General features: G+C 34.9%; 1 protein-coding gene across 3 annotated transcripts in view; it reads left to right on the top strand.

Annotated features, from left to right (window-relative positions):
• Positions 1-27761, top strand: part of Strbp (spermatid perinuclear RNA binding protein) — a 123859-nt gene that overhangs the window by 66524 nt on the left and 29574 nt on the right. For all 3 annotated transcript variants that reach the window (XM_034636098.2, XM_071600927.1, XM_071600928.1), the window contains exons 2-6: positions 6652-6821; positions 10651-10871; positions 13918-14083; positions 18698-18842; positions 27323-27414. In XM_034636098.2, the coding sequence (XP_034491989.1) occupies positions 6819-6821; positions 10651-10871; positions 13918-14083; positions 18698-18842; positions 27323-27414 (627 nt within the window). In that variant the 5' untranslated portion in view covers positions 6652-6818. The remainder of the gene's footprint in view (positions 1-6651; positions 6822-10650; positions 10872-13917; positions 14084-18697; positions 18843-27322; positions 27415-27761) is intronic.

Raw genomic sequence — 27761 nt, 5'->3', positions numbered from 1 at the left:
GATCGAACCCGGGCCGCACGCATGCCAGGCGAGCGTGCTACCGCTTGAGCCACATCCCCAGCCCTGTTGCTTATGTATTTGAGTTTGAAATTCAGGTTGGTAGAAATTTGGGAGTCCTCAGGGTACATGCAGAGTAGTGTTAGATTATGAAGAGATGAAGTCAGGGGGCTGAGTCCTGAGGCAAGCCAGTACTTAGAGGTGTGGAGATAATAAGAAAAGGAGACCTCAGTGGAGTAATGTAAGAAGTTTGAAGTGAATGAAGGGAATGATGTTTTCCATGGAAGTGAAAGGAAGTAAAATGTTTCAAGTAGGGAGCAGTCAACTGTGTAACCTTTTGCAGTGAGGTCAGCTAAGATGAGGATCAAGAATTGTTCATTGCATCAAGCACTTTGGAAGTCTAATGGGACCTTGACAGGAGCTAGTTCTGAGGAAGTTTGGGGTGAGAGCCTAATTAGAGTGGATTTAAAAGAGAATGGAAGGAGATGAAATGAAGTCAAAAACAAAACAAAAAATAAAAACAAACAAAAAAACAAAGGGGAGCAGAGAATTTGGTTAGTAGTTATAGTGAAGCAAAAAGTCAAGGAAGGTTTTTGCATTATAGTTGTGCATAAAGATGGGATTTCTTGTTACATATTCATATATGCACACAATATAACAATATAATTTGATCAGTATCATACCCTACCACTATTCCTCCCTATACTCCAACCCTTGGTCCCTTTCCTCCCACTGATTTCTCTTTGATTTTCATGAGGTCCCCACCCTCCTCTTTCTTTTCCTTTTTCCTCTCTAGCTTTCCAATGAGCGAAAACATATGACCCTTGACCTGAGTTTTGAGTTTAGCTCATTTTGCTCTAGTTCCATCCATTTTGTTGCATGATATAATTTCACACTTTTTTTTAATGGCTGAATAAAGCTCCATTGTGTGTATATATACTATTTTCTTTATGCATTCATATGTTGATGGACACCTTGGCTGGCTCCGTAGACTTGCTATTGTGAATTGTGCTGCTATAAACATGGGTGTACATGTATCACTATAGTATGATGCCTTAGGATAAACATCGAGAAGTGGTATAACTGGGACATATGGTGGTTCGATGCCTGGCCTTTTGAGGAACTTCCATACTGATTTCCATAGTGGTTGTACTAATTTACAATCCCACCAACAGTATAAAAGTGTTCCTTTTTTTCTAGATCCTCTCCAGCATTTATTGTTGTTTGTGTTTTTGATGACTGCCATTCTGACTGGTGTGAGATAAAATCTCAGTGTAGTTTGGGTTTACGTTTCCCTAATTGCTGATGATGCTGAACATTTTTTCATATTTGTTAGTCATTTGTATTTCTTTTGAGAAGTGTCTGTTTAATTTATTTGCCCATTTATTAGTTGGGTTATTTTTTTGGTGTAAAGAGTTTTTTTTTTTTAGTTCTTTATATATTCTAGATATTAATACCTAGTAAAGATTTTCTCCTATCCTGTAGGTTTTCTCTTCACATTCCTAATTGTTTTTCTTTGCTATGCAGAAGCTTTTTAATTTGATGCTTACCCTTTTTATTAACTATTTGCATTATTTCCTGAGCCTTAGGGGTTCTATTAAGAAAGTCATTATCCAGATGTGGTGGTGCACACCTATAATCCCACCTGCTTGGGAGGTTGAGGCAGGAGGATCACTAGTTCAAAGCCAGCCTCAGCAATTAAGTGAGGTCCTAAGCAACTTAGCAAAACCCTGTCTCAAAATAAAAAATAAAAAGGGGTGAGGGTGTGTGGCTTAAGTGTCCCTGGGTTCAATCCCTGGTAACAAAAAGAATGTCAGTACCTGTGCCTATATGCTGGAGTGTTGATCCTGTGTTTTCTTCTAGGAGTTGCAAGTTTCTGGTCTAATTCCTAGGCCTTTGATCCCTTTTGATTCATTTTTGTGCAAGGTGAAACATAGTCTTCTCATTCTTTTTATATATGGATAACAAGTTTTCCCAGCCCCATTTGTTGAAAAGACTGTCAGTGTGTTTTTGGCACCTTTGTTAAGGATCGGATGACTGTAGATGTGTGGATTGGTTGCTGTGTCTTCTATTCTATACTATTGGTATGTGTGTCTGTTTTTTTATGCCACTACTATGCAGTTTTTGTTACTATAGCTCTGTTGTATAATTTGAAGTCAGGTATTGTGGTGCCTGTAGCGTTGCTTATTTGGCTTAGAATTTTTTTGCTGATTCTTGTTCTTTTTAATTCTTCCAAATGAACTTTTGGACTGTTCTTTCTAGTGCTGTGAAGAATGTTATTGGTATTTCGATGGAGATTGCATTAAATCTGTATATTGCTCTTGGTATTATGGTCATTTTAACAACATTAAGTCTGCCTATCCATGAATATGTTCTGTCTTCTGAGGTCTTTTTTCAATTCTTATGTGTTCTGTAGTTTTCATTGTAGAGGTCAGTCACCTCCTTGGTTTGTTTGTTTGTTTGTTTTATGTGAGGTTTTTGTGAATGGAATTGTTTTCCTGACTTATTCCTCAGCAGATTTGTTGTTGGTACATAGGAAAGCTATTGTTTTTTGTATGTGGATTTTTTTAACCTGCTACTTTGCCAAATTTGTTCACTAGCTCTAGCAATCTTTTGGTGATGTGATTTGGACAGTCTGTGTATAGGATCATATTGCAAACAGTGATAATAATTTGACTTCTTTCTTTCTTATTTTTATTCCTTTTATTTGCTTTCTTGCCTAGTCCTCTGGTTAGAATTGCTAGTACTACACAGATAACAAATAAGCATGACAAGAGGCTTAACATCATATGTCATTAGGGTATTTGAAATTGAAAGAGCAGTGAGACAGCACTGTATAACTATTGCAGTGGCCAAAACCCAAATACTAACAGCACTAAATACTGGCAAGAGTGTGGAGCAACAGGAGTTCTTATAAGTTAACTGGTGAAAATGCAGAATGGTACAAGCCACTTAAGAGGATAGTTTAGCAGTTTCTTACAAAACTAAACATACTCTTGCATATGACCCAGCAGTCAAACTCCTTGCTGTGTACCCAAGAGTTGAAAACTTATATTCCCATAAAAAACCCTGTGCATGAATGTTTTTAGCAACTTTATTTATAATTTTCAAAAATTGAAATCAAAGAAGGTACAACATGAAATTGTACATGTACAACATGTAATTGTTGTGAGAAGAAGGGGATATGGGAATTTTCTCCACTTTCCAGTCATTTTTCTGTAAACCTAAAACTGCTATAAAAAATAATAGTTTTTCAGAGAAGTATACTTATATCTGACAGATAAAAATATTTTTATTTGACTTTAGGAAATTAAGATGTTATTTTTTCTCAAATCATTTAGTAAGTGTATATACTGTTTGGTAGATATTAGGTATTTTTGTGTAAGCCATCTCATTTAGTTTGAGTTTTTCCATTGCACAGATGAGAAAACTCAGGTGTGGAAGAGTAAAGTAGCAGAGCTGGTACTTGATTTCATGCCTATCTGACTCCAAAGCCTGCCCATAAAGGACATCGTCTAGACTGGAATCTTGACTCTGCTGTTTACTTTCTTTGTGATTTTCTTTATGTTGTGTTATCTTTTTATGCTTTAATTTCTTTAAGTGTAAAATGGAGATAGTAATTGAGATTGTTGTGAGGATTTAATGAGTTCATGTATAAAAAGTTTTTTGAACAGGACCCTGAAGCTTGAGATTCATAAATATTATCTATTAATTCATGCATAATAATTTCTCATTTTATAGATTAAGGGGAAGAAATGACTTAAAAAAAATTTTTAGTTGTTAATGGATCTGTTTATGATTTATATGCGGTGCTGAGAATCTAACCCAGTGCCTCACACATTGCTAGGCAAGTGTTCTACCACTGAATTACAACTCTAGCCCTGAAGAAGTGACTTTGAGTCACACACCTTTCTAAAGTCACATGGCTATTAAATGACCAAGTTTTTTTTTGGTACTGGGGATTGAACCCAGGGGTACTTTACCACTGAGCTACATCCCCATTCCTTTTTATTTTTTATTTTGAGGCAAGTTCTCACCAAGTTGTGTAGGACCTTGTTATGTTGCTGATGCTGGTCTATAACTTCCGATCCTCCTGCCTCATCCTCCCAAGCCACTGGGACTATTAGTGTGGGCCACCGTGCCTGGCACAAAGTAGTTGTTATTTTAATTTCAAGGCCAGAATTTTATCTGCTAAGTTAAAACTTTTTTAAAAAAACTTTTAGAGAAACTATTTTAAAAAATGCTCTGCAGTTTCTCCCTGTTTCAAGTGTATCAAATATAATTTGACAATTTGACATTATTTTCAATCAGATGAATGAAGTAGGGAAAAAGCACTGGGCTATAACTTAGGTAGCCCATTTCTTGTACCTGGTTAGCTGGGTGACCTTAATATCTAATTCTATGTCAGTTGTAAACTGAGAGGAGTATTGGGTTAGATGATTTCTGAGTTCATTTTACAGCCCCAACAGGATATGATTTTGAGACACTGTGCTTTTATCATGAATTATTGTACTACACTTCCATACTATGAAGCTTCTAGGGGTTCTTTTTTAAAAAAATATTTATTTTTTAGTTATAGGTGGACAAATATTTTTATTTTGTTTTTATGTGGTGCTGTGGATTGAACCCAGTGGCTCATGCATGCTAGGCGAGCGCAGTACCTCTGAGCCACAACCCCAGCCCTCTAGAGGTTCTTGATACATGTCCATAGGGTAGTTCATTCTTTATGCTAAATGACTGCCAAACGTTGGTGATTGCAATTTTTCCGTTACACAAGAACTCTCTCTTAGCATTGTTCTTCCTTCTTCTGCTTTTAATGTGCTTTTTTAATATGTTTGGTTTATTGACCTCATTTTTTTTTAAAGAGTAAAATTTATGGACTTCACTCAGTCCTTAACTGCACAAAACAGTCTTTTTGGTTATTGGATTTAGAGTTAAAATTTGAATGGTTGAATCCCTTAGAATGAAATAGGAATGGGAAATCCTGAAGTCTCCAAAGTTGTGTACTATAGATTCTATATGGAAGGTATAATTTTAGCGACAAGAACAATTTTGAGATATTTCTTACCATGAGATCATGTTTTAACTTTGTTGTACAGAAGGACCCCATTAGTACTTTTGCATTTCCTCATTAATATGATACGTGTAATAATCAAAGTAAGTTCATTTATTAGAAACTGTTCAGTTTCATCTCCCTCCCTCCCTCCCTCCCTCCCTTCCTTCCTCTCAAAGTTTCAGGTAGATTTTGTAAACCAGAATTAGGGAAGTTGTTTATAGGACATGAATAGCTTTGTTTAGTTCACAGTTAAGTGTCATTTGACTATAATTGTGGGCCTGTGTTTTCATTTGAAGTAGTGAGGAGAGTTAAATGTCATACCTATAACTTTTGTAGGCCCCAAAATCCAAAAAGCAATTCTTTAAGAGAGCAGCTGGGATATTCAGAAACTGTTACCAACAATGGTCTTTTAACAGGGTTTCATTACTTAAAGGAAGCTTAAATGGAAAAATATGTAGATGAAAAGGAAGCTAATTCCTTTGTGAATTTTAATGATATATAGTGTGTAAGTTACTTCTTATATATGCACTGTTAAAGCATCTGTTCTGTTTTTTTGGTACCAGGGATTGAGCTCATGGGCACTGTACTTCTGAGCCACATCCTCAGCCCTATTTTATATTCTTAGAGACAGGGTCTCACTGAGTTGCTTAGCACGTCGCTGTTGCTGAGGCTGGCTTTGAACTCGCAATCTTCCGGTCTCAGCCTCCTGAGCCTCTGGGATTATAGGCATGCACCACCATGCTTGGTGCATCTGTTCTGTTTTGATATTAGCCCTTGATTGATTATTTATACTATTAGGCTTATATAAACACTATCAATACTCAGAAGAGCTTAGTTTACTCTGTCTGGAATAAAATAAAGTCACATAGGTAGAACCAAAGTGTGTAGCAGAATGATAATTAGGAGTTTGGGAAGAAATATGCTGTGGGATTTTGGCAAGGGACTTCCAGGGGGTCAGGAAGTCAGGAGTTTGGCATAGCGGTGTGCATAGGCTAAGGGGTGTTGGGTCTCTTTGAAGTCAGGGGAACAGAGCTAGTAATACATTCTGAATTTTAAGCCTAAAAATAATTAAAGGAGAAACCATGTCAACATGTACTGTTTGTCTAATGGCTGTGTCAAACAGAAAAGCATCATGACACAGTTAATGGTATTGCTATTTCTTTAGATGCCTTGTCTAAGAAAATTCCACACAGGTCTGACTACTGCCAACTTTTAATTGGTAATCTGATGGTTAATTGCAAGCAGCATTCTTGCCATCAGTAGCAGCATTGTTCTTTCAGATGGTGTTTCTTGACTAAGTCTTTATCTGCAGATCTATTTATCTCATGTAATTCAAGTCAGCCACCTGCCATATTGTGATTACCAGGAGGGCTACTTTTATAGCCAAATCAATTAGGTTCTTGGATCTAGGCCTTCAAAAGATGTTACGTTTTTGTTTGAAACGAGGTAATTTTCCTCCAAAGGATGTTGGGTTTTGTTTGAAATAGGTAATTTTCCTCTATGAAGTGTAAACCAATAGCATGCTTATGGTTCCACACTCAGATTTGAAGATAATTGTCAGTAAGCATCTTTAAAAGTTGTTTTCTCTTCTCTTACAGGTGTGTTCCAGAGAACAAGTCTTAAAACATTTTTGCCATATTTGATGCTGAGCTGTCAGGGGACTCAGCAGGCTTATGAGGAGGTACTGTCACACAAAACAGTGTCTAGTGAAGACGACAAGAAAGAGAGGAAAGGATCGAAAAAAGAAGCTAAAATATAGAAAACCATGGTAGGTTACTTACATTTCCTTGATTTCAGTAATTTAAAATTGGAAGGGTTAACAATGAGGGCAAGGAAAAACAACGGTGTTAATTTTTGGCTCCAGTGCATCAGATATAGATGGCATTCTGCTATTTAAATAAAGCAAATGAGTTTAGATTTATTATGAGACCTTTAAGCCACAAGATGGAGCCCCATGAGTCTACAGGCCATAAATTATTAAATGCAAGGGAAGCAATGCTCATAAATAATATTTTCTAGTAAAACTGGCATCCCCAAACCAATACAAATAGCTAGGTGATCTTGAACTTGAAATTAAGTAATTGTTATCTAGCTTTCTATCTGTTTTTTCCCATTCTGAACTGGTCTTTTAATTGATGACATGAATGGTGTAGGAGTTTAATACAATATGTGTTTAATTCAAAGACTCTCATCTATATCACAATTGTTAGGAGTACTAAACTGATACTTTTTGTGGAGAGTTCATACTTGCATTGAATTTATGTTAGATAAGGCTACCTCTGGTGCCTAGGTTTTTTTTTTTTTATATATATTTTATGTTTTTTGTTATAGGTGGACACAATATCTTTATTTGTATTTGGTGCTGAGGATAGAACCCAGTGCCTCACGCATGGTAGGCGAGCTCTCTACCTCTAGCCACAACTCCAGCCCCTGGTGCCTAGGTTTTTAATTGGTAAAATGTGTTGAAATTTTTACCCTAGTATTTTCTTTTCCCTCCCTCTTTCTTTCTTTCTTAAAAAAAAAAAAAATATTTGTTTAGTTATACATGGGCACAATATCTTTATTTTGTTTATTTATTTTTATGTGGTGCTGAGGATTGAACCCAGGGTCTCACATGTGCAAGGTAAGCGTTCTACCCCTGAGCCGCAATCCCAGCCCCCCTAGTATTTTCATTCTGGAGATTTTGTGTGAATTTTTTCCCTAAAAGAGAAAGGGATTTTATGAGAATTTTTTTTAATATTTATTTTTTTAGGTGTAGATGGACACAACACAATGCCTTTATTTTTATGTGGTGCTGAGGATCGAACCCGGGTTCTGCCCGTGCTAGGCGAGTGCTCTACCGTTGAGCCACAAACCCAGCCCCTTATGAGAAATTTTAAGTGGAAGAAAAAGCACCAAAAGTATCAGGGTATTTTGAATATGTTGTAGCAAATCTGATGATGTTTCTTTAAATGTCATTTGCCTTTTGAAATCTTTGTGCCAATGATGATAGGTAACTAAGTCAACTTGCTCTTTATAGAGAAGAAATTCTACTAATATCTTAAATTTGATTGATGAGGAAAGAAATGGTATCTTTCTCTGTCCTTTTAGTTTTATGGTAAAATGAGGGACAAAAAGACTGAAAAAACAAACCAAAACATACACAAAAACAAACTCCCCCCCCCAATACCCTGAAACTTATGTTGCCTGCCATGAGAATTATTTGTCTTTTCAACTCATTTCTTATAGTTTCAGTAATTTTACAGTGTAAAGAAATGCTTTATATTGTAATGGTTGATGGAGTTCCTTCTCTGGTTGGTTCTTTTTAAATTAACCTAGATTTTTCTGGCAAGAAATTTTTTGCTTCAGTATAATCAGTGAATGTTTTCCATTTTCTCCTATTTCTTGCTTCTTACCTCTCTAGAGTTGAATTAATTGAATGGGAATTTTCTGTTCTTCAGATTTAATTTTTAAAATACTTGAAAAATCCATTTATATATTGTTTGAGTAAATAAGATTTTTCTCCTTTTTTTGTTATACCATTTGTCAATTCTTCCTCTCACACCCTTGTTTCACAGTGCTTATCCTGTTGTATCCGGGGACCCTGTTATGTTTTAATCTTTTTGAATTTAACATTGGCAGTCTAAATTATTTGTGAAACACCAAATGTTTGTGTAATGTAGGAATATGTAATTTTGCTTAGATGAGGCTGGTATACAGGACTGAGGAATTCAGCTCATATATGAGTCTAGATAACAACCTAAAATCCAACTTATAATATGGCTTCTTTGTTTTCTCGTTACTTGTTCTTAGATAAATTAATAAATCTTCTCATGAAGGGATTAAAAAGTTTTTTCTTTGTGGCAAAAGGCTCCAGTTGGAAAACTGATCCTGCATGTTAAGCAAGAAGAAAAAGGAAAGCTTTATGACTGATTTTAGTTCTAGATTTATATAACAATTGATATTTTCAAAGATTCATATATCTTTTTTATTATAGTTTGCTTCATTTTATGGGGGACAGTGACACTGTAGTGTCAACATTCTAGTTTCCAAACTAATAAGTTTTAAACATTGATAGTTAAAAAACAAGAGAGGATTGATAAAGATTTTGAATCTTTTTGTTTTGTGGTGGAGACTTCAAAATGTTTTCCATCTGTTATCACATAATTTCAGGTAAGTAAAGACACTGTAACCATCCTTTATAAGGAATATTTTGGGTTTTATGAAAAACCCACCAAGTTATCCTTCAGGGTTCAATTGGGTATGCTGGTACAAGTGTCTTCATGATATTTGTAAATTTGGAACTACTAAAAGGTTTATGGATATGTGACTCATGAGGGTTTTTTCATGTGTGGAGGGATCTATTTTATTTTTATGAAATTTATTTTATTTCTGAGTATTTGTCTGCTCCACTGACTTCTGGGCCAGCAATCATTTAATTGTTGCTTTTTAAGATTTTTTGATATTTTATTTTAGTATAATGGTACTAATTCATCTTTGTAGAATATTTCTTAATACTGTTATTGATTTTGTTTTTTCAAATGAGCTTTAAAATGATTTTCTTTGAGATTTAAGTAAATCAGTTCTGAGAAGATTTTGATTTAGAATGTGATACATGTGTAAATTAGCTTGGGAAGCTGTTTTTGCATTATGTATTTTCCCCATTCTGGAATTTGGAATGTCTCCTGCTAATCTTTTTTTAAAAAAAATAAGGTCTTGCACCAGAGGTTTTAATGTCAAGTACTAAACTGTGGGAATCAGCTTTACATTCTGGAGCGGAGGGGCTTTGACTGTCACTACATCTCATAGTGACCTGGACATTGCCCTGGTCCCAGAAGTTTGAGGGCAGGTATTCGGACATAGGCGTGTTGCCCCATGGCCCCTTGGGTCGAATTACACTCACCTGTCCTTTGTAATCCTGCCCCTTCTGACCTTTTTTGGATGGAACTTTCTAAGAATAAGGGTCCGCCACAATAAAAGCCCACTTCTGAATGTGTGACTTTCTCTTGCTCTCTCATTTGGGGAGCCTGAGGCCAAGAGTGAAGAAGCTGTTCTGAAGCTTGTTTAAAGGTAAAGTGTGTGTCTGTGTTTTATTTGATGTCCCTGGAAATTCACATAAGTTCAGCTGCCCACGTGGGTTAGGAACAGCACTAAACAGCATTCTAATATTTTCTATAGTTCATACATAGTTTTATATTTTATATTTCTACTGTATTATGCAGTCTCAAGTTTTTAAGGTATGAAAGTCTCCACCAGTTTAGAAGGGAGTGACTCGATGTCATGAGTCACCATATGTATTCCTAGAGACTGTTTTTTGCAAATGTCGTGTGAAATGGATGCCCTTTTTTGAAGGGGTATTCAGAAGGTGCAGGTTTAGCCAAAACATATCTATATAGGTCACATTGTGCTTGGTGTGACCTAGGTGAGCCTTACCAAAACATGAATGAAAGATCTCTAATAAGCCCATTTTATTAAACTCCACACCATTCCTGAGCAAGTTTTTATTATCTTGATGTTAACTGTTTTAAATTGTTTGACTGAAATTATCTTTTTCTGTTATACTTTTTAGGTGACATTTCTTTTATTGAAGCAATCTTTTTTTTTTTTCCTTCTGACAGAGATCTATTCGATCTTTTGCCAATGATGATCGCCATGTTATGGTGAAACATTCAACAATTTATCCATCTCCAGAGGAACTTGAAGCTGTTCAAAATATGGTGTCTACTGTTGAATGTGCTCTTAAACATGTCTCAGATTGGCTGGATGAAACAAATAAAGGCACAAAACCAGAGAGCGAGACAGAAGTGAAGAAAGATGAGACTGTAGAAAATTATTCCAAGTGAGTGTGGACTGGCCTTGTGATGGTTTACTGGAGTACCCAGAAAAGCCCTAGAGTCCCTACAATATACTGCTCCTTGGGTTTTTTCATATGTGTGACTATAACCAGAGAGGTAAATGGAGTTTTTCTGAGTTAATTTTGAAAGGAAAGTCTAGGAAGGTATAATGATAAGAGCCAGAAAAAGAAGATGGATTAGTTAGGATCCCTTTTGAGACCCAAGTCCTTTTGTGTTTGAAGGTTATGGTATGTCATCTTTTTTGCTGTGTTGGTACAGCCTCCTAAGTTCTGAAATAATAGTGTTTTTGATCATGGGGGAAATACTTCTTTTTATCAGAGATTTTAATCCTGGTGTAGAAGAAGGAGTATATGAAAATGTATTTTAAAGATATTTTTGCCTTGTTGATGTCTACCTTTAAAGGTATTTTTGCCTAATTGAAATCTGCCTTGTGGATTCAAAATGTAGTTCAGGGTCTTGCATATCATAAATGTTAATATATTTGTGGAATGAAAGAAGGTCTAATGGGAGCCAGACATTTCAGGTACAATAAAGTGTTCTAATTGTTGTAATAACAGAAGCAGTTGGTGAGATGAAACAGCAGTGGTAACGAGTCAGATCATGAGACTATGCCATGCTAAGTGTAGAGTGATGGTTTTGAGCAATGTTTGGAATAAGTGTATATCTTATTGTGAAAGAAGAAGTCCATATGATTTTATTATACCATATTAATAGGTTTAAAACATTATTTTTTAAACCTGTAACTTTTGTAAGTGGAAGATAAGGTTATAAAATGATTCTTTCCAGCTTTCAATTCTAAGTCAGCATGATAAGTCGATAAAGAATAGTGGGAATGTATTGATACATTTATTTTCTTCACTGAAAGGTAGTGTAACCTTTTAATCTTTAGTTGAAAGATAATCTGTCAGTTTTTTGCTGGCAAATATAATTTCTTTTTTAACTGTTTATAAGTAATTTATACATTATATCTGGTGTCAGTTTGAAGGTTCTTGGAATTAATTCAATTTTTCTCATATGATGGCTTAAAATTGTTATGGTCCAATTTCGAGTTTATGTTAATTAGCAATATTCAGAGACTGAATTTGTGATATGCCTTAATGATATTTGGATTATTCTTGTTTTAAAAATGAGGAAACAGGCTCAAAGAAGTCGGGTATTTGTAATTTGTTCAATGTCAGTAACAAAGCCAGGATTCAAACCAGAAAGTCAGGCTGCCTTCTAAATTGCCTCCCAGTATGCTAAGAGTCTAAATGTTCACTAAGGAAAATAAGAGGTGTAATGCCTTTGAAAGATTATTCTGGTTGTAGCATACTGTATATAGTAGGTTGAAGATGGCAGAGAGGAGTCAAAATAAAGCTGATGAGGTGGAGGTGATTGAGATAGTACACTTTTAAGGTAATTAGAGCCTGAACAATTTGAACACAGTGGTTTGAGGGTGACTATGGTGGAGGATTAATTTATAAACCATTATTAGATTAGGGAGAATGAGAGATGAGAGGACAGGGATACAGTGAAACAATCAGTTTCTACACTTGGCTTACTTGCTTTAAAATGCTTATTTTTGCCAACTTTATGATTTTAATGTTTATTGAATCTTTAAGGTGTGACAGGTACCAAATCAGTGGCTGGATTGTTTATAATTTCCTATCTAGTTTCCACTGCTGCAGTTTGTTTCTTTACCTTCCTCATTTCATTCTTAACTCCACTGACTTTTGCCTAATTGCTGATTCTTTGCTTCTAGCTAAAATTATCTTTTTTTCCCATCTTGTCGAATTAGACTCCATTTCACATTGCCTTGCTTGATCTCTTAATTTTAACCCCTCCCTTTCTAAACTTGGCAAACAACCATAACAGTGTAAAGAATCACCTAAATGTGGTCAAACCAATCTGAGTCTGAATTCAGGCTTTGCCTTTTTACCCTCTTTGTGAACATGAACAATTAACTTTTCTGATGTTCACATTCTTTGTCTTACAAACTTTCTGTTGTGAAGTTTAAATGAGAATATATGGTATGAGGTTTGTTCTCAGATGTTTCTTTGTCTTTCTCTTTTAAGTATGGTACCTAATCTGTGATTAATTTGGTAATTTAACCACTGTGTAACCTCAGGAGCAGCAAGAGAGACTGGCTGTCCTTAGTATATTTCATATGCTTCAGTACTTGCCTTACTTATTGAATTACTGCCAAACTTAATTAATATTTTCACTTGTGATTTAAGGGAAATGAACCAATAAGAAGCTTATAGAATTAAAACCAAAGATAGATGAATATTTTTCTTTGCTTTTAAAAAAACTTTTTTTTTTTTTTTTTTTTTTTTTTTGTAGTTGTAGGTGGACAGAATACATTTATTTTATTTGGAGAGTATATGGTGCTAAGGTTTGAACCCAGTGCCCCACACATACTAGGCAAGTGCTCTGCCACTGAGCTATAGCCCCAGCCCTAGATGCATATTTTTCTTATGCACTCTATTCATAACTTGATATTCTGCTGGATTTGGAATGCATAATTGACAGATTATTATTTCCTTCCTCAACTCTTCACATTTTTCAGTTTTCCCCATAAACTTTTGTGGATTCCTATAGTGATGCAGCTAGGAGGGAACTTTGCTTATTTAGCCAATAGCTATTTGACATTTATGGTTACTAAGCCAGTAGGAACTGCCAGGGGTAGAATTCAGGTAGTTTAAATTTCTGTCTTGAAATTCTCAATATACGATGATATTCATGTTTCTTGAAAATTCTTTAGTTTACTTCTAAAAAATAATGGGGAGTTTAAAAATAATAATTTGAAAATTATTTAAGGAGATAAAATATGTTGGTTATTTAAGGAATATAAATGTAGTTAAGAATCTAAAGGAATATACTTTGAAATATGCTCCTAGTTGAATCCTTGAGGCAAGGTAGATACTCTATGCTTCTTAAATCTGAGAGTTTAATCTGTAGATTTTTTGATGTCTGGATTTATGTACTTATCAATTCATAAGAATATCCAGGAAACCAAATGATGATCAAGCTAATAGGCTTTATTTTTAGGGATCAAGGTGGTCGGACATTGTGTGGTGTAATGAGGATTGGCCTGGTTGCAAAAGGCTTGCTGATTAAGGATGATATGGATTTGGAGCTGGTTTTAATGTGCAAAGACAAACCCACAGAGACCCTGTTAAATACAGTCAAAGATAATCTTCCTATACAGATTCAGGTGAGTACAGTTTGACTGCACCTCTAGAAGAATTTATGAAAAGGTGAAAATAGGGAATAACCTTGATTGAATTTTTTAACAAGAATTGGTGCAAAATTTAGGGGCAGGTACAAACAAAAGAAATGCCACTACTCTGGGTCTGTGATTTAATCCATCATACTTGAAACACATTTATGGTGATTAGTACTCAGGATATAGTTAAACAAATTAAGATGACTATTAAGGTACAGTCTTAAACTTTTCAAGTTTATCTTGCTGAGAGACATTTTTTTCCACTAGATCTCTCAGCATTATAAAACACTTGGAAGGGTTGGTGAAATGCAGACAAGAACTGAAAACTCAAAAAGAGCCTAGACAACTTGAGACTTTTATAGATAAACTTGTTTTTTAAAATATTTTTTAAGTATCTTTTTTAAAGTTGTAGATGGACACGATATCTTAATATATTTATTTTTATTTGTGCTGAGGATCGAACCCAGTGCCTCACACATTCGAGGCAGGTGCTCTACCACTGAGCTACAGCCTCAGCCCTATAGATTAGTTTTAACTATATTTATCAGTTATAAAAGTTAAAAGTAAGTTAATATAACTGTTAATGGGAAGTCACTTTTAATTCCTTGTTTCCAAACCTTTTTCACACTGGGACGTATTTAGAAAAAAATTTTAATGTTGCCTTGCTCCTTGGAGGATGCTACCAAAGGTGGAAGGCTCCTAGGCTCTGCTTTGCCAGCTATCCTAAGGGCCAGTTGTGATCATCTTCTAGGGCAGCTTCGATCATCTTCTAGTTTAAGATGTGTGTCTCCTGTGATCTAATTAGATTGTGGCTGTTTGATGATATCATTTCAGTTTGTCCTTATATCCACGTCACAGAAGTAGATGTCTACCCCCAGGTCCAGACTTCTTGCTTCTGAATTTTCCCATTTCTTTTATTAGTTTCTTTTATTTGTACTTCTTCTGAAAGTGGTTCTTCCCCTGCTCAAGTAATATGAATTCTGAATTTGTTTTCATATGATTTGTTACTGGATTTTTAAAAAATATTACCAACTGAATTTCAAAACTATCTTTTTTTTTTTTTTTTAAAAAAAAAAGATCTACCACTCTTGGTACTCAAATTTATATCGCTTGTTGATGCCTTTTCCTATGTTAATTTTGAGGGCACTGTTTTTTTTTTATTATTCTGTCATAAACCTTGAAATATGGTTTTCTAAGTGACAGAACATTTCATCTTTCCCACTTTAAGTATCGATGGAGAGAGATTTTTCTGAATTTTTTTAATAGGGTTGAACTTCTTCCTTTTTCTTTCTTTCATCCTTTTGTGGTCATTTGAGGAAAGACAATGGTAAGGGACATGAAATATAATAAAGTTTTATGAAATGAAAAGCTCAGTAACAGCTATCTACCAGTACTGTTCTTATCAGAATGTTATTAAAATTCTTGTTTCCTTTTTTTTATTGCTTTAGAATTTAATCTGCATTTCTGCTTTTAGTATGGTGAACATTGTTATCTCAAGTCTGTAATAAAGTAATAGTCAAAGGCTTTTTCAGCCATCTCAACCTTTTCTTTTCTGTTCCTTTTTGTAAGTATTGTTTTCTATGAGAATGGTCATATTTCTCATCATCAGGTATGTCAAAGTGGAGAAAAAGGTTGAAATTCAGTGCTATAGTAAACCAGAGTTTCTTACTAAGAATCTGTCACATCTCTCCAGCTTTGAAGATACAGAAGATTGGGTCAAGCCTCGCTCTGCACCAGTAGGGCGTTCTTTGTGCAGAACATAATGGTGTAAACTCTGCTTGTTCCTCTCCTGGGCAGTTTTTATTTCTGGGCACTAGTTTTAAAATATTCTTTTGGACCTAGTATATGTTCAAGGGAAGAACCCAGGAGAGAGTATAGGTTGTGGAGACCACCTCAAATTTGAGGAAATAGGAGCTTTTTTTTTTTAACCATATGATTTATTTTTATTTTTTTTTTAGTCATACATGACAGCAGAATGTATTTTGACATATAATACGTACATGGAATGTACATACATCAATCATATTGTCTATTCTGCTGCCCTTCCTGGCCTCCCTACTCCTCCCCTCCTCTCTTATCCTTTCTCTCTATCCAATCTAATGTGACACACTTTTTTTTTCTTTTTCTCATCACAACATCATATATGTATTCTGTATAACAATGAGGTTCTCCTTCCATCTTCTGTGCAACTCCCCTTCTCCCTCTTTTTCCCTCCCACCTGTCTTCCCTATTTAATGGTAGTCTTCTCATGCTCTTCCTCCCTATCCCATTTTGAGTCACCCCCCTTATATCAGAGAAGACATTTGGCATTTGTTTTTTAGGGATTGGCTAACTTCACTTAGCATAATCTGCTCTAATGCCATCATTGAGGAAATAGGAGCTTTTCAGGCTAAAGAAAAGAAGATTTAGAAAGAAAGAAATATTCTTAGGTCTTTGAAGAGGCTATTTTAGGGAAGGTAAAAAAAGTCTGAACTATTAGGACCAATGGTAGACATTATGAGAAACGTATTTCAGTTTAATTTAACCAGGAGGTTTCTCTAATAATGAGTGTGACTTTTACATATTACCCTCCACTCTGTTTTCTTAGTGTTTATGTGTAATAACATCTGACAGGATCTTATTTTCTTATGCATTAAAAGTCTTTTTCCTGAATATTTAGAGCAAAACCTCCATTTATCTAAGTACCTTAATTAAATAAGGCTGAAACATACCTTTCCCTCTATACTCTTTTCTAGGGTGATTTTGAGGATGACCAAAACTAGAAAACACTTAGTCTAGTCTAAAATTCATACCATGTTTATTACTCTGTGCATTGTAAGGATCTACATGCATAATTGAAAATTTATTATATACCTCTTCTTTTGGCAAAATGAATGTGAGCAGTTTTATAATGTTGCTTTAGATAGGTTTTGTTTTTTCATTTACTGTGAATTTTCTTTTTTTTTTTTTGGCTTCCTATATTCAAAATTAGGATAATGAGTTTTCTTTTTGGGAACTGTTCAATAGTAAAATGCTATTTTTGTGTAAATGACTTTGAGTTCTTTTAATACACACCAATGATCAGAGATCTAGTAGTGTTTCCCTTTAGGAATAGATACTGAAAGTTTCATCATTAAGAAAGGCCCTATGTGACTTATTAAATATTTAATACATAATAATATTAAATATAAATTAATATGTGATTCTAACTGGGTGATTATTTTGTGCAAATTCTGTGTTTATTATAATTTGTTAAAAGAAGCAATATATCCCCTGCACCACACACACAAAAGCAATATAAATCTCCCTGTGGCTGTCAGATGACTTGTCTCATAATGATAGATAAGTCTCAGCGTGACAATCACTGAGACCTTTTTAAAAAAATTTAAAAAAATCTATTCTTTTAAGATACACATGACGGTAGAGTGTCAAAATACACAAACATGGTATAACTTATCTTAATTAGGATTCTATTCTAGTGGTTGAACATGATGTGGAGTTTTACTGGTTGTGTATTCATATATGAACATGCAAAAGTTATGTCTGATTCATTCTGCTGTCTTTCCTAATCCCTTCCTTCCTTCCCTTCATTCCCCTTTGTCTAATCAAGTGAATTTCTGTTTTCCTTTCCCACCTCATCCTTATTGTGCATTAGCATTTCCATATCAGAGAACATTCAGCCTTTGTGTTTTGGGGACTAGCTTATCTTACTTAGCATGATGAGTCCTTAGTTCATCTGTTTACTGGCAAATGCCATAATTTTATTTTTCTTTGTGGCTGAGAGTCCTTTTGTAAGAGAAGTGTGAAAACTACTTGTTTATATGCAATTCTTTTTCTGGTAAGTAAATTGTAAATATATTTTTCAGGGCTGGGGTTGTAGCTTAGTGGTAGAGCACTTGCTTAGCATGTGTGAGGCTCTGGCTTCAATCCACACTAAAAAATAAATAAAGGTATTGTGTCCATCTACAATTAAAAAAACGTTTAAAAAATTTAAAAAGAAGATCCTTTTTCATTCATGCTTACTCAATTTCTATTAGAGAAATCCATATAATCTTATATTTGCAAGTCCTTGGCAAGTAGAAGTTCCTCTTTAGTTCTAACAAAAAAGCTATGTGGCTCACACCTATAGTCCCAGAAACTCCAGAGGCTGATGGCGGAGGTCTGCAAGTTTGAGGCCAGCCTGGGCCATTTAGGAAGACCCTGTCTCAAAGTAAACAAGGCTGAGGATGTAGTTCAGTAGTAGAGTGCTTCTTGTCTCAGTCCCCAGTACTGCAAGAAAAAAGAAAGAAAACCTTTTGGTTTAGAAAACATTCCCAGCTGTTTATTATTCTAAAGCACTTCTCTATAATAATTTCAGTGATGCTGTTGACATTTTACTTTTAAATATTAGAATAGTTTTAAACATTGTTTCATAATTGTTGGAATGGTTGACATTGTGGTTGCTTTTTGAGAGGTGGAAAGGATTTGCTTGTAGGTTGGGAGAAGTTTTTCCCAAACTAAAAACTAGTTATGGACATTGTCTTTAAGTACAGTAATACCATAGTTAATGACATTTGAAAACCTAATGCAATTGAGATTTCAATCTAATTATAAGGTGTTATTGAAATCTTGGTGATTTTTCAGAAACTTACAGAAGAGAAATATCAAGTGGAACAATGTATAAATGAGGCATCTATTGTAATCCGGAACACTAAAGAGCCCACACTGACTTTGAAGGTGATACTTACTTCTCCCCTAATAAGGGACGAACTGGAGAAGAAAGATGGAGGTACTCATGTGTGTGTGTATGCATATATGTATATCGTATTATTTTGTTTGTGTAAGAGCTCTTCGCAGTGGTTTGTTAGCTCTGCTTTATGGGTTTAGGAAATCACTCTTCATTTGTTTTTATGCCACTCATAGTATTTTAAACAGGTTTGTTTCTAAATGATTAATGTATTTTTTGAACATGTCTAATTTGAAAATATAAAGTAGGTTATTCCAAAAACCTGTGCATATCAAATGCGGGCCTTAACTCTCAATTTTTATACCACTTTGGTGTTTTGTTTTACTTTATCTAGTATTGTATTACATTGCTGATATCAACCAATCTGTTATTTTGGCTTAATGGCCAGATTTCAGGATTAAATGTGGACCAATATGGAATTATTTTCAAATTCACTTAGTTATTATTCCAAAATTACTCACTTGCATATTGCTCTTAACTTGTAATCGCTATATAATCTTGCAAAATTTTGTTTTTACTTAGTTGCCTATGTGTAGATTTGCTTTATAGTGTAAGGAATGTGAATTAGTGATTAATTTTTTTTTATCAATGCATAATCTTTAGTAAATTTTTTAGGTTTCTGATATATGCAAGAATCATGCTTTCAACTAGCTTTCTTAAATTAAAAAGAATTGCTGTATGGCAATGTTATCCTCTAAAAGTAGAGTAAGAAATCTATTCAGCTTTTGATATCTTTGAGAAGTAATCATGGAAGTGTGGTGGATTTCTTTTTCTGATGTTATTATCCTGTCAAGTTAGCTTGTTTCTGCTTCTCAGTCCTGTTCCTAGAAACTTGCCATATGGTATTTTTCCTGTGTCAGACCTTTGACCAACTGGCCACTCTGTCATGACAATTTAGAGGCAGTGCAGCCTATCTGGGCCCCGGGGGACACTCTGTTGTTTCATCTCTTGAATTTCAACAAGTCCCATTGCTTACTCCCCTATACCTGAAGTACCACCAGTGTAGTAAGAAATATTGGTCAGTTTCATAGTTTATTTATAAAGTTGATGATAAGGGTAGAAAAGAACATTTACCTTAGATTTTAAATTTTTGGTAGCCATTATTCATAGGCTCCTTAAAGTAATACCTTTTAAAAAATATTTTTATTTGAATGATTAAAGTCAGCTCTACTACGCCCACAAAAATAAACTAAATATATTAATGAATCATTTTAATCAAAGTGTATCCAATCTATAATTGGGTTTATGACAGTACTTTTTTTTCTATATATATGTATCCATAGCACTTCTGAAGAACCAATATTAAATGACTTAATTTTTTTAACAGCAGAACTATGATTTCTGATGTGTCAAGATAAATGTTAATTCTGGTAAGCTGTGTTCTCTTGACCCTGTAGTTTAAAACCAACCATTTCAGGCTGCAGTAGTAGCTCAGTGGTAGAGTACTTGCCTAGCATGTGTGAGGCACTGGGTTCCACCCACATTAAAAAAATAATAAGATAAAGGTGTTGTGTCCAACTACTACTACAACAACAAAATTAAAAGAAAACATTTCTAAGTAGAATTGTAATTATAGGCATTATTAAAAATTTGATTATAGGAGGATAAGAAAAAGACTGAAGTTGCCAAAGACTAGGTGAATTATATATTTGCTTGTACCTGTTGATATTCCTTCCATTACCTTTAGAAGGTATTAAGAGAATGTCAGGCTTCTTTTTCCCTGTGGTTTTGTGTATTTACATGGGATTTTGTCATAGCTTTCAGTGATATCCTTAAGCTTAGTCTGTTGCGTTTATAATCTTAATTTCTATTGAGAGAATTTAGCAATAGATTCTTAGAGCATTGTACCCTCACTGGAACACTTTATTAATGGCATTTATAATAAAACAGGAGAGTCTCATAGTTCTGTTCAAGGTGTTTTGAGTTACTAAGGATCCAAAGACACCTATGAGTTGACTCAGCTAGTGTGTGGGTCAAGTAAGGTGAAGGAACCATCTTGGATTTAATGTTTTATACATATCACTTTACCTTTTGAATGGCAGAGACTTTTGCTTTGCATTATCCTTAACATCCCAGCCCTGTTGACTCACTTGATCTTTTTAAATTTACTCACTTTGTCTAAAAGAAACTTTTTGTCCTTTGCCAGCAGTTTTTATAGATTCTTGGGCAACTTGAAGGATTCATCATGATTGAATATGGAGATGTGTTTTTACAACTCTGTTTGCTCATAGTAGGCATCCTTTAGCTCCTTGATGCAATTATTTGCAGCTTCATGGGATGAAAGCACAAGATTCAGTCAGGTGGTAGAGCGCTTGCCTAGCACATGTGAGGTACTGGGTTCAATCCTAAGCATCACATAAAAATAAATAAATAGAATAACGGTATAGTGAAAAAAGAATTCTTTGGAGAGGGGGAAAAAAAATTCAGGTTCCAGGGATTTCTGGGACTGAAAGGTAAACCCATTTTTCAATTTCTACTCATTTCCAAAGTTTAAAAAACATATCCATTGTAACTTCTTTGATCTTTGGAAACGTTTTCCTATAGTATCTGGACTTCTTTTGATTATCCATAAATAAACAATTCACAGTAGATACACACCTCATGCATTTCTCTTCCCTTTCTTGCCACACATTTGGGTAAAATCTGAACAAGGGAAAAAAATAGCAGGCAGAACCGGAGGATTGGGACAGGTTAGAAAATCAAATTTATATCTTTTGTGTTAGAATCTGTGCAGTAGTGGATTTAAGTACTCATTCCAAATTACTATATATATTTTAAATTGCCAGAGTACACAGTAAATCTTTGATATTGTTTAAAATTTCATATGTAAAGCTCCTTCTTGTAGTCAGTTTTCTTATCATATTCTAATCCTTTATTTATAGGCCCTGTAGAATAATAATTTTCTCATTCATTACTACATTTTTTTTTTTTTTTTTAGTTTTAGGTGGACACAATATCTTTATTTTTTATTTTTATGTGGTGTTGAGGATTGAATCCAGTGCACCGTGCATGCCAGGCGAGCGCGCTACTGCTTGAGCCACATCCCCAGCCCCATATATTCTTTTTGAAGAAGGCATTAGAAGCTGGGCGCTATGGTGCATGCCTATAATCCCTGCGGTTCTGGAGGCTGAGACAGGAGGATTGCGAGTTCAAAGCCAGCCTCAGCAAAAGCGAGGAACTGAGCAACTCAGTGAGACCCTGTCTCTAAATAAAATACAGAATAGGGCTGGGGATGTGGCTCACTGGTCAAGTGCCCCTGATTTCAATCCCGGTCCCCCCACCCCCAAAAAAGAAGGCATTGGAGAAAAAGCACAGACTTTGGTGTGCAGCAGCCCTATGTTCACTATTAACTCTGTTAGTTTTTACTGCTATGCGTCCTTGGGCATGTTTTCTTCATTTTAAATTGTGATAATAAATACCTGAAAAAGTTGCTCAGAAATTAATAAGATAATTTATATAATATGACTTGTATACTGGCACAAAGTATCTATTCAGTAAATAGTAGTAATAACTCAGCTTATTAAAGATTCATAGCACAAACATACCTATTCAAACTTCCTTGAGTTAATAATGTGAGTAATATGTGCACAGTAGGTCTAGCAACCTGAGGTAAACATTTTTAAATTCTTAAAAACTCATTGAAGTGTATAATAATAGAATCAGTATACAGATTCTCATTATATATTGCTCATAATGAGTATGCTCATTATATAGCTAATGATTCACTGAGACTGGGTATCTTTCTTTTTTACTACTGCTAGTCTTTTTCCTTAGTTCCTACAACTATGACCAACACATAGGAGGCGATCAAGCAATACCACATATAAATCAGTGAAGTGAATTTATGTACTTACCATATTGTCTGATTAAAATAGGACTGTCCAATATGTAGGAAAGAAGCATTAACAATAAGTAACATCTTAAAGCTCAAGCAATAGATTTTTGAAGATCTCTGTCTTTCAAGGTATTTTATAACCTACTGTGTGATAAGCATTTCCTTATATATGATTTATTTAAAACAAAACAAAAAAACCTCACAGCAGCCCTCTTGGGTTAGTTACTATCCTGCCTTATAATTGAGGAAAGTCTCACTTTTTGCCCAGGTCCTATGACTCAAAGTTCCGTGTGCAGTCTACTCTCCCATTCTTGTCTGGGGTTACTGCATGAGTGCTTTACCAGATCTAGTCCTTCTGAACATTATAGGCTCAAGTTTCTTTTGGTGCTTGTGATTTTAAACCAGAAGTATATATGTGATTGGGAATGATAAATCGTTTTTAAAATTATATTTATAAAGCAATTTGAAACCAGGTGGATAGGGAAAATAGAGACTCTTCTGTTTAAGGCTAATATAAACCTCTATCCCCCAAACTGGGGGTCAAGGGTGAGGGGGAGTATGCAGGGGTTGAGGGAGAAATTGCCTGAGAGTCTTCTTTTCATGTATTGGTGCCAGTGTGAACTTCTGACTCTTCTTGGCATAAGTTCACTAGCATGTGTGTCTTGAGACAGTAGATTCTCAGTCTAGACATCACAACTGATGCTGCAGGCTTTATTTTCCTGTCTTCCCCAGCTATTAACCAGCTGCTCTGGTTGTTTATCCAGGGCAAACCTTTGGCCATATCTTTCCAATGCTTGACTGCCACTGAAGAAAAGTCATCCTGAGTAACATTACTAGCATAAATTAGAACAGTCTCTCTTTTACCTTGTTTCTGCATTTACTGCCTGCATTATTGTGTCCTGTTACTTTGCATGGACAGTGCCATTGGGCATAATGTCTTCTTTCCAGAAATCTTCAAGGAATTGAGAGAGGAGGGGCTGCCAGGATATCTTCAGGCTAATTAGAAAATTATGTCAGCATGAACCCAGTAACTCAGTTTCATCCAGATTGTCAAGGAGCCTGTCATGATATCCCAACTAAATTATTTTACCTTTAAAGAGCCCAGCCACGTTTGGCTTTTTTTCTGCCCCCATCTCCAGGCTAGTGACTTTGTTTACAGGGCCAGGTAGTTTGCATGTAATGAGGCACTGAGAGAAACTGACCAACATTTCCTGCAGTATGGTGTGATTCTGTTTACTGATCTAACCTCTAACCAAATAAACATGGTTAGGTATAACAGACTTCTTTCCAATGCTTTCATTGTTCAGAATGTTGAGTGTACCTTCATGCCCTGGTGCCAGGTTCCTGAGTAAATACATTTTCAAAAGCTTTTTTTTGCTTTGGCATTTCTGCCAATACTCCACCACTAGAACCTCCTATGCTATTTTTACCTGTTTCACTGGTCACCATAGTAAAAAATGAAATGGCTCACAATTCCATTGTTTCTATTAAGGAGTCCAAGAGGGACTCCCCTGTCTTTTCATCAGAATAGCTTTTTCCCTACTACAAAATTGAAACTCTTGTTTTGAAGTCCCAAAGTATTAAATTCTAGCACCAGTCCTATGATTGCCATATTAATAATGAAGTTACTTTTTAATCAGTGAAAATATATAAAACTGTATATTATTAACCACATAAAGGAAATAGACATGGTGGACTAATAAGGTGCACTGTTGTACCATATGAGTTTATTTTGTGTAATATAAAAACTATGAAGATAAAATGAGATGAATTATTTTATCTCCTCTGCTATTTCCTATCTTATGACCCTTGAAATATTTGGATCTTTTGACTTTTTGACTATCAGAGCATGAAGAAACATGGCCATTCTGATGGTGATGTAAAGGGAATCTGTTGCAAGTCTTCTGTCCAGTGTCTGCCCCTTTCATATCTTTTTAGTAGAATCTATTGTCTCCAAATGTTGACTGTCTGTAGCAAGCTGATGTCTTGATTTTTTTTTTAAATAAGAGTTTGTGGTTAGACTCTTAGAGATGAAAGAATTTATTGAAATATTTTTATGTTGTCTTGTTATAAATATCTGTTATAAATACAATCAATCTAAGGTATAATTTACGAACTCTGACCACTGGATGAAATACTAGAAAGCACAAAAAGAGTTTTGACTTGCCTTTTTCTATCAAAACTTCTGCCTTACTTCCCTCTTCTATTGCCTCCCTCTTCCCGATATCCATACTTGGTAAGATGATAGAATAAAGCTTAGCTTGCTTTACTGTTTTTTTTTCCTATTAATTAAAAAATTGAAATGATAAAAATAATCAAATTCTATATCTTTTATTTGGATTATATTACTTAGCAGTCAGTCAACCTTTGTCATGTCTAACTTTTAAGATTCTAATCATTCATAATTTGTTTTATCTGGTATGTGAGCTTTACAGAGATGCTTGTATTGACCATAGTTAAACATTTTGACATAAATCATTAAAATGGGTTAGTTGTACATTTTGTGTCATTGTGAAGATAAAATTAGATAATGACAAGTCTAGGAGCTAGATCACCTGTGAATACCCATACTGTATTTATGAATGTTTATAAATAAATCCACATTAATAATTCTTTACAAGAGTTTCCATTTGAAGAGTTAAAAAAAGGAAGGGATGAGGGTAGTAAAATGAGATGCCCTGTATTGTGACTTTTGTTGGCAGGGCTAATGGGGAACAATGCAGATATCTGCTGTAGAGCTCACCTTGTCATAAAATAAGTGTGTAGCACTTTGTCCTTTATAGTTTTTTTTTTTTTTTTTTGAGAGAATATTTTAATATTTATTTATTTTTTTAGTTTTCGCGGATACAACATCTTTGTATGTGGTGCTGAGGATCGAACCCGGGAGTGCACGCCTGCCAGGCGAGCGTGCTACCGCTTGAGCCACATCCCCAGCCCATATAGTTTTTTTTTTTTTTTTGGTCATCAGAGGTGCAAAATTGAATTTGGGGGCACCTGGCCACTGAGCCACATCCCCCAGCCCTATTTTGTATTTTATTTAGAGACAGGATCTCACTGAGTTGCTTAGCACCCTGCTTTTATTGAGACTGGCTTTGAACTCACGATCTTCCTACCTTAGCCTCCAGAGCCGCTGGTTTTACGGGTGTCTGCCACCATGCCTGGCTGGAGATTTGCTTTCTATTGGGCATATGCCTTCAGTTTTAGATAATGACATTTTATCCACTAGAATAAATGTATTTGCTATAGTGGAGTCTGATAACTAAAGAAACCAAAAAGTATCACTGCTCTTGTCCTTCATTTAAAAATATTTACATTGTATTAGTTGGCCCACACAAATGTATAACCAAGCCTACTACTGTTAGGGGAATACTAGGAAGAAGTGTAGATGGGCACTCTTGAATATAAGAGTTCTTCAAAGAAATTAGTAAATCTGATTTAGATTAGATAAAACATCATCCCCCAAGAAACATTTGTGTATTGTATGCTTTTAAATATGCATCAAGAAAAAAAACCCCCAAAAAACCAAAAAGCCTACTTCTTTGTAGCTTAGAGGAAATAAATTTGCCTTTCCAAACTTGGATTTAATATCATTTAGTATCTTAAGTGTGGATATTGGTCGTTAATCATGTTTGAATTTTTAATTTTGCTGCTTTGGGCCATCTAAACCAATTTTTAAAATATTAAGGCAAGTCAAATAGCTGTAATTAGACAGTAGTCTTTAGAGAGAAAGAGAGAATTTTTTTAATATTTATTTTTTAGTTTTCGATGGACACATCATCCGTCCATCCGCCTTCCTTCCTTCCTTCCTTCCTTCCTTCCTTCCTTCCTTCCTTCCCTTCCTTCCGTCCTTCCTTTCCTTCCTTCCGTCCTTCCTTTCCTTCCGTCCTTCCGTCCGTCCTATTTTTTTCTGTGGTGCTGAGGATCAAATCTAGTACCCTGCGCATGCCAGGCGAGCAAGCTACCGCTTGAGCCACATCCCCAGCCCAGATAGTAGTCTTTGAACTGCCTTTTTTCAAAAGGAGGTATATAAAATAGGAAATTTATTTCAATTTGTTTTATATTTGTAATTTTTAATAATTTTGTTCAGAAAAGACATGAGAACTTCAGGATAACACTTACTTACGTTCTCATCAGTGGAGTAGTTTCTAGTAATGATTATTTTTTGAATGAGTTTATTTAGTTGCAAAAAGTGTTTTGGCATAATCAGTGTTTAATCAGTAAACCTCAAGTTGACCATTAACACGAGAGCTCCAGTTTTCCTTAAAAACTAATCAGTGATCAATTTTTTTTTTCTGTAAAAAAAAGTTGTTATTGCTGTTGGTCCTAATTTTTCCTTCTTTATGTCTTGACAAAGGAAAAAGTGCTATGTACTTATTTTGTGCCATGATATTATACATGCTTATTAATAAGATCCCAGATTATACAGGGTCACTGATTTGTTGTCAAAATGAATTCCTGTATGTTCCATTGTACTTGTGCACAAATGCTGTTCCTGTTTACTTACGTAAATGTGCACGTAATTTAAAAAAGAAGCAACAAAACCAAACCATGAAATTTTCTGGGAGTCTTATTAGTTCACTCAGATGCTGCTATTCTTCTTCTTTTTTTTTTTTTTAATTGTTTGGAAATTTGACGGAACCCCTTGGTCAAATTGTATCTGTCTCTCTCTATCCCATTTTACCATTAGAAAATGTTGCGATGAAAGATCCTCCGGACTTATTGGACAGGCAGAAATGCCTGAACGCCTTGGCGTCTCTTCGACATGCCAAATGGTTTCAGGTTGGCTTTTTGTTATTATCTTACTGTTATTGTAGAATTGTGCAGGTTTCACTTGGAGCACTCAACACTGGTTTCTGTGTACTTACACCTCATAGGGTTATTGGAGTAAGAGTTTTAACTTAGGTGAAGTGCCTGGAATAGTTTCTTTTATAGTTAATGATGATGTTTTGTTATCATATAATTTATTTTGGCTTAAAATTATTCTGACTTTTAAATGATGACTTGTAAAATACAACCATGGGTAAAAAAGCTAAAAATAAAAATAGTTTCCTGCAATGGAGTTGCCATAAGGCTACAAAAGGAATTTTAAAAGGAAGCTCCTTTTACTTTAAAATCTACCTTTCTGA

This window comes from Marmota flaviventris, chromosome 13 (genome assembly GCF_047511675.1).
Source record: "Marmota flaviventris isolate mMarFla1 chromosome 13, mMarFla1.hap1, whole genome shotgun sequence".
Classification (NCBI taxonomy): domain Eukaryota; kingdom Metazoa; phylum Chordata; class Mammalia; order Rodentia; family Sciuridae; genus Marmota; species Marmota flaviventris.
Note: the sequence above shows the minus strand (reverse complement) of the source record. Positions and strands in the feature narration are given on the sequence as shown.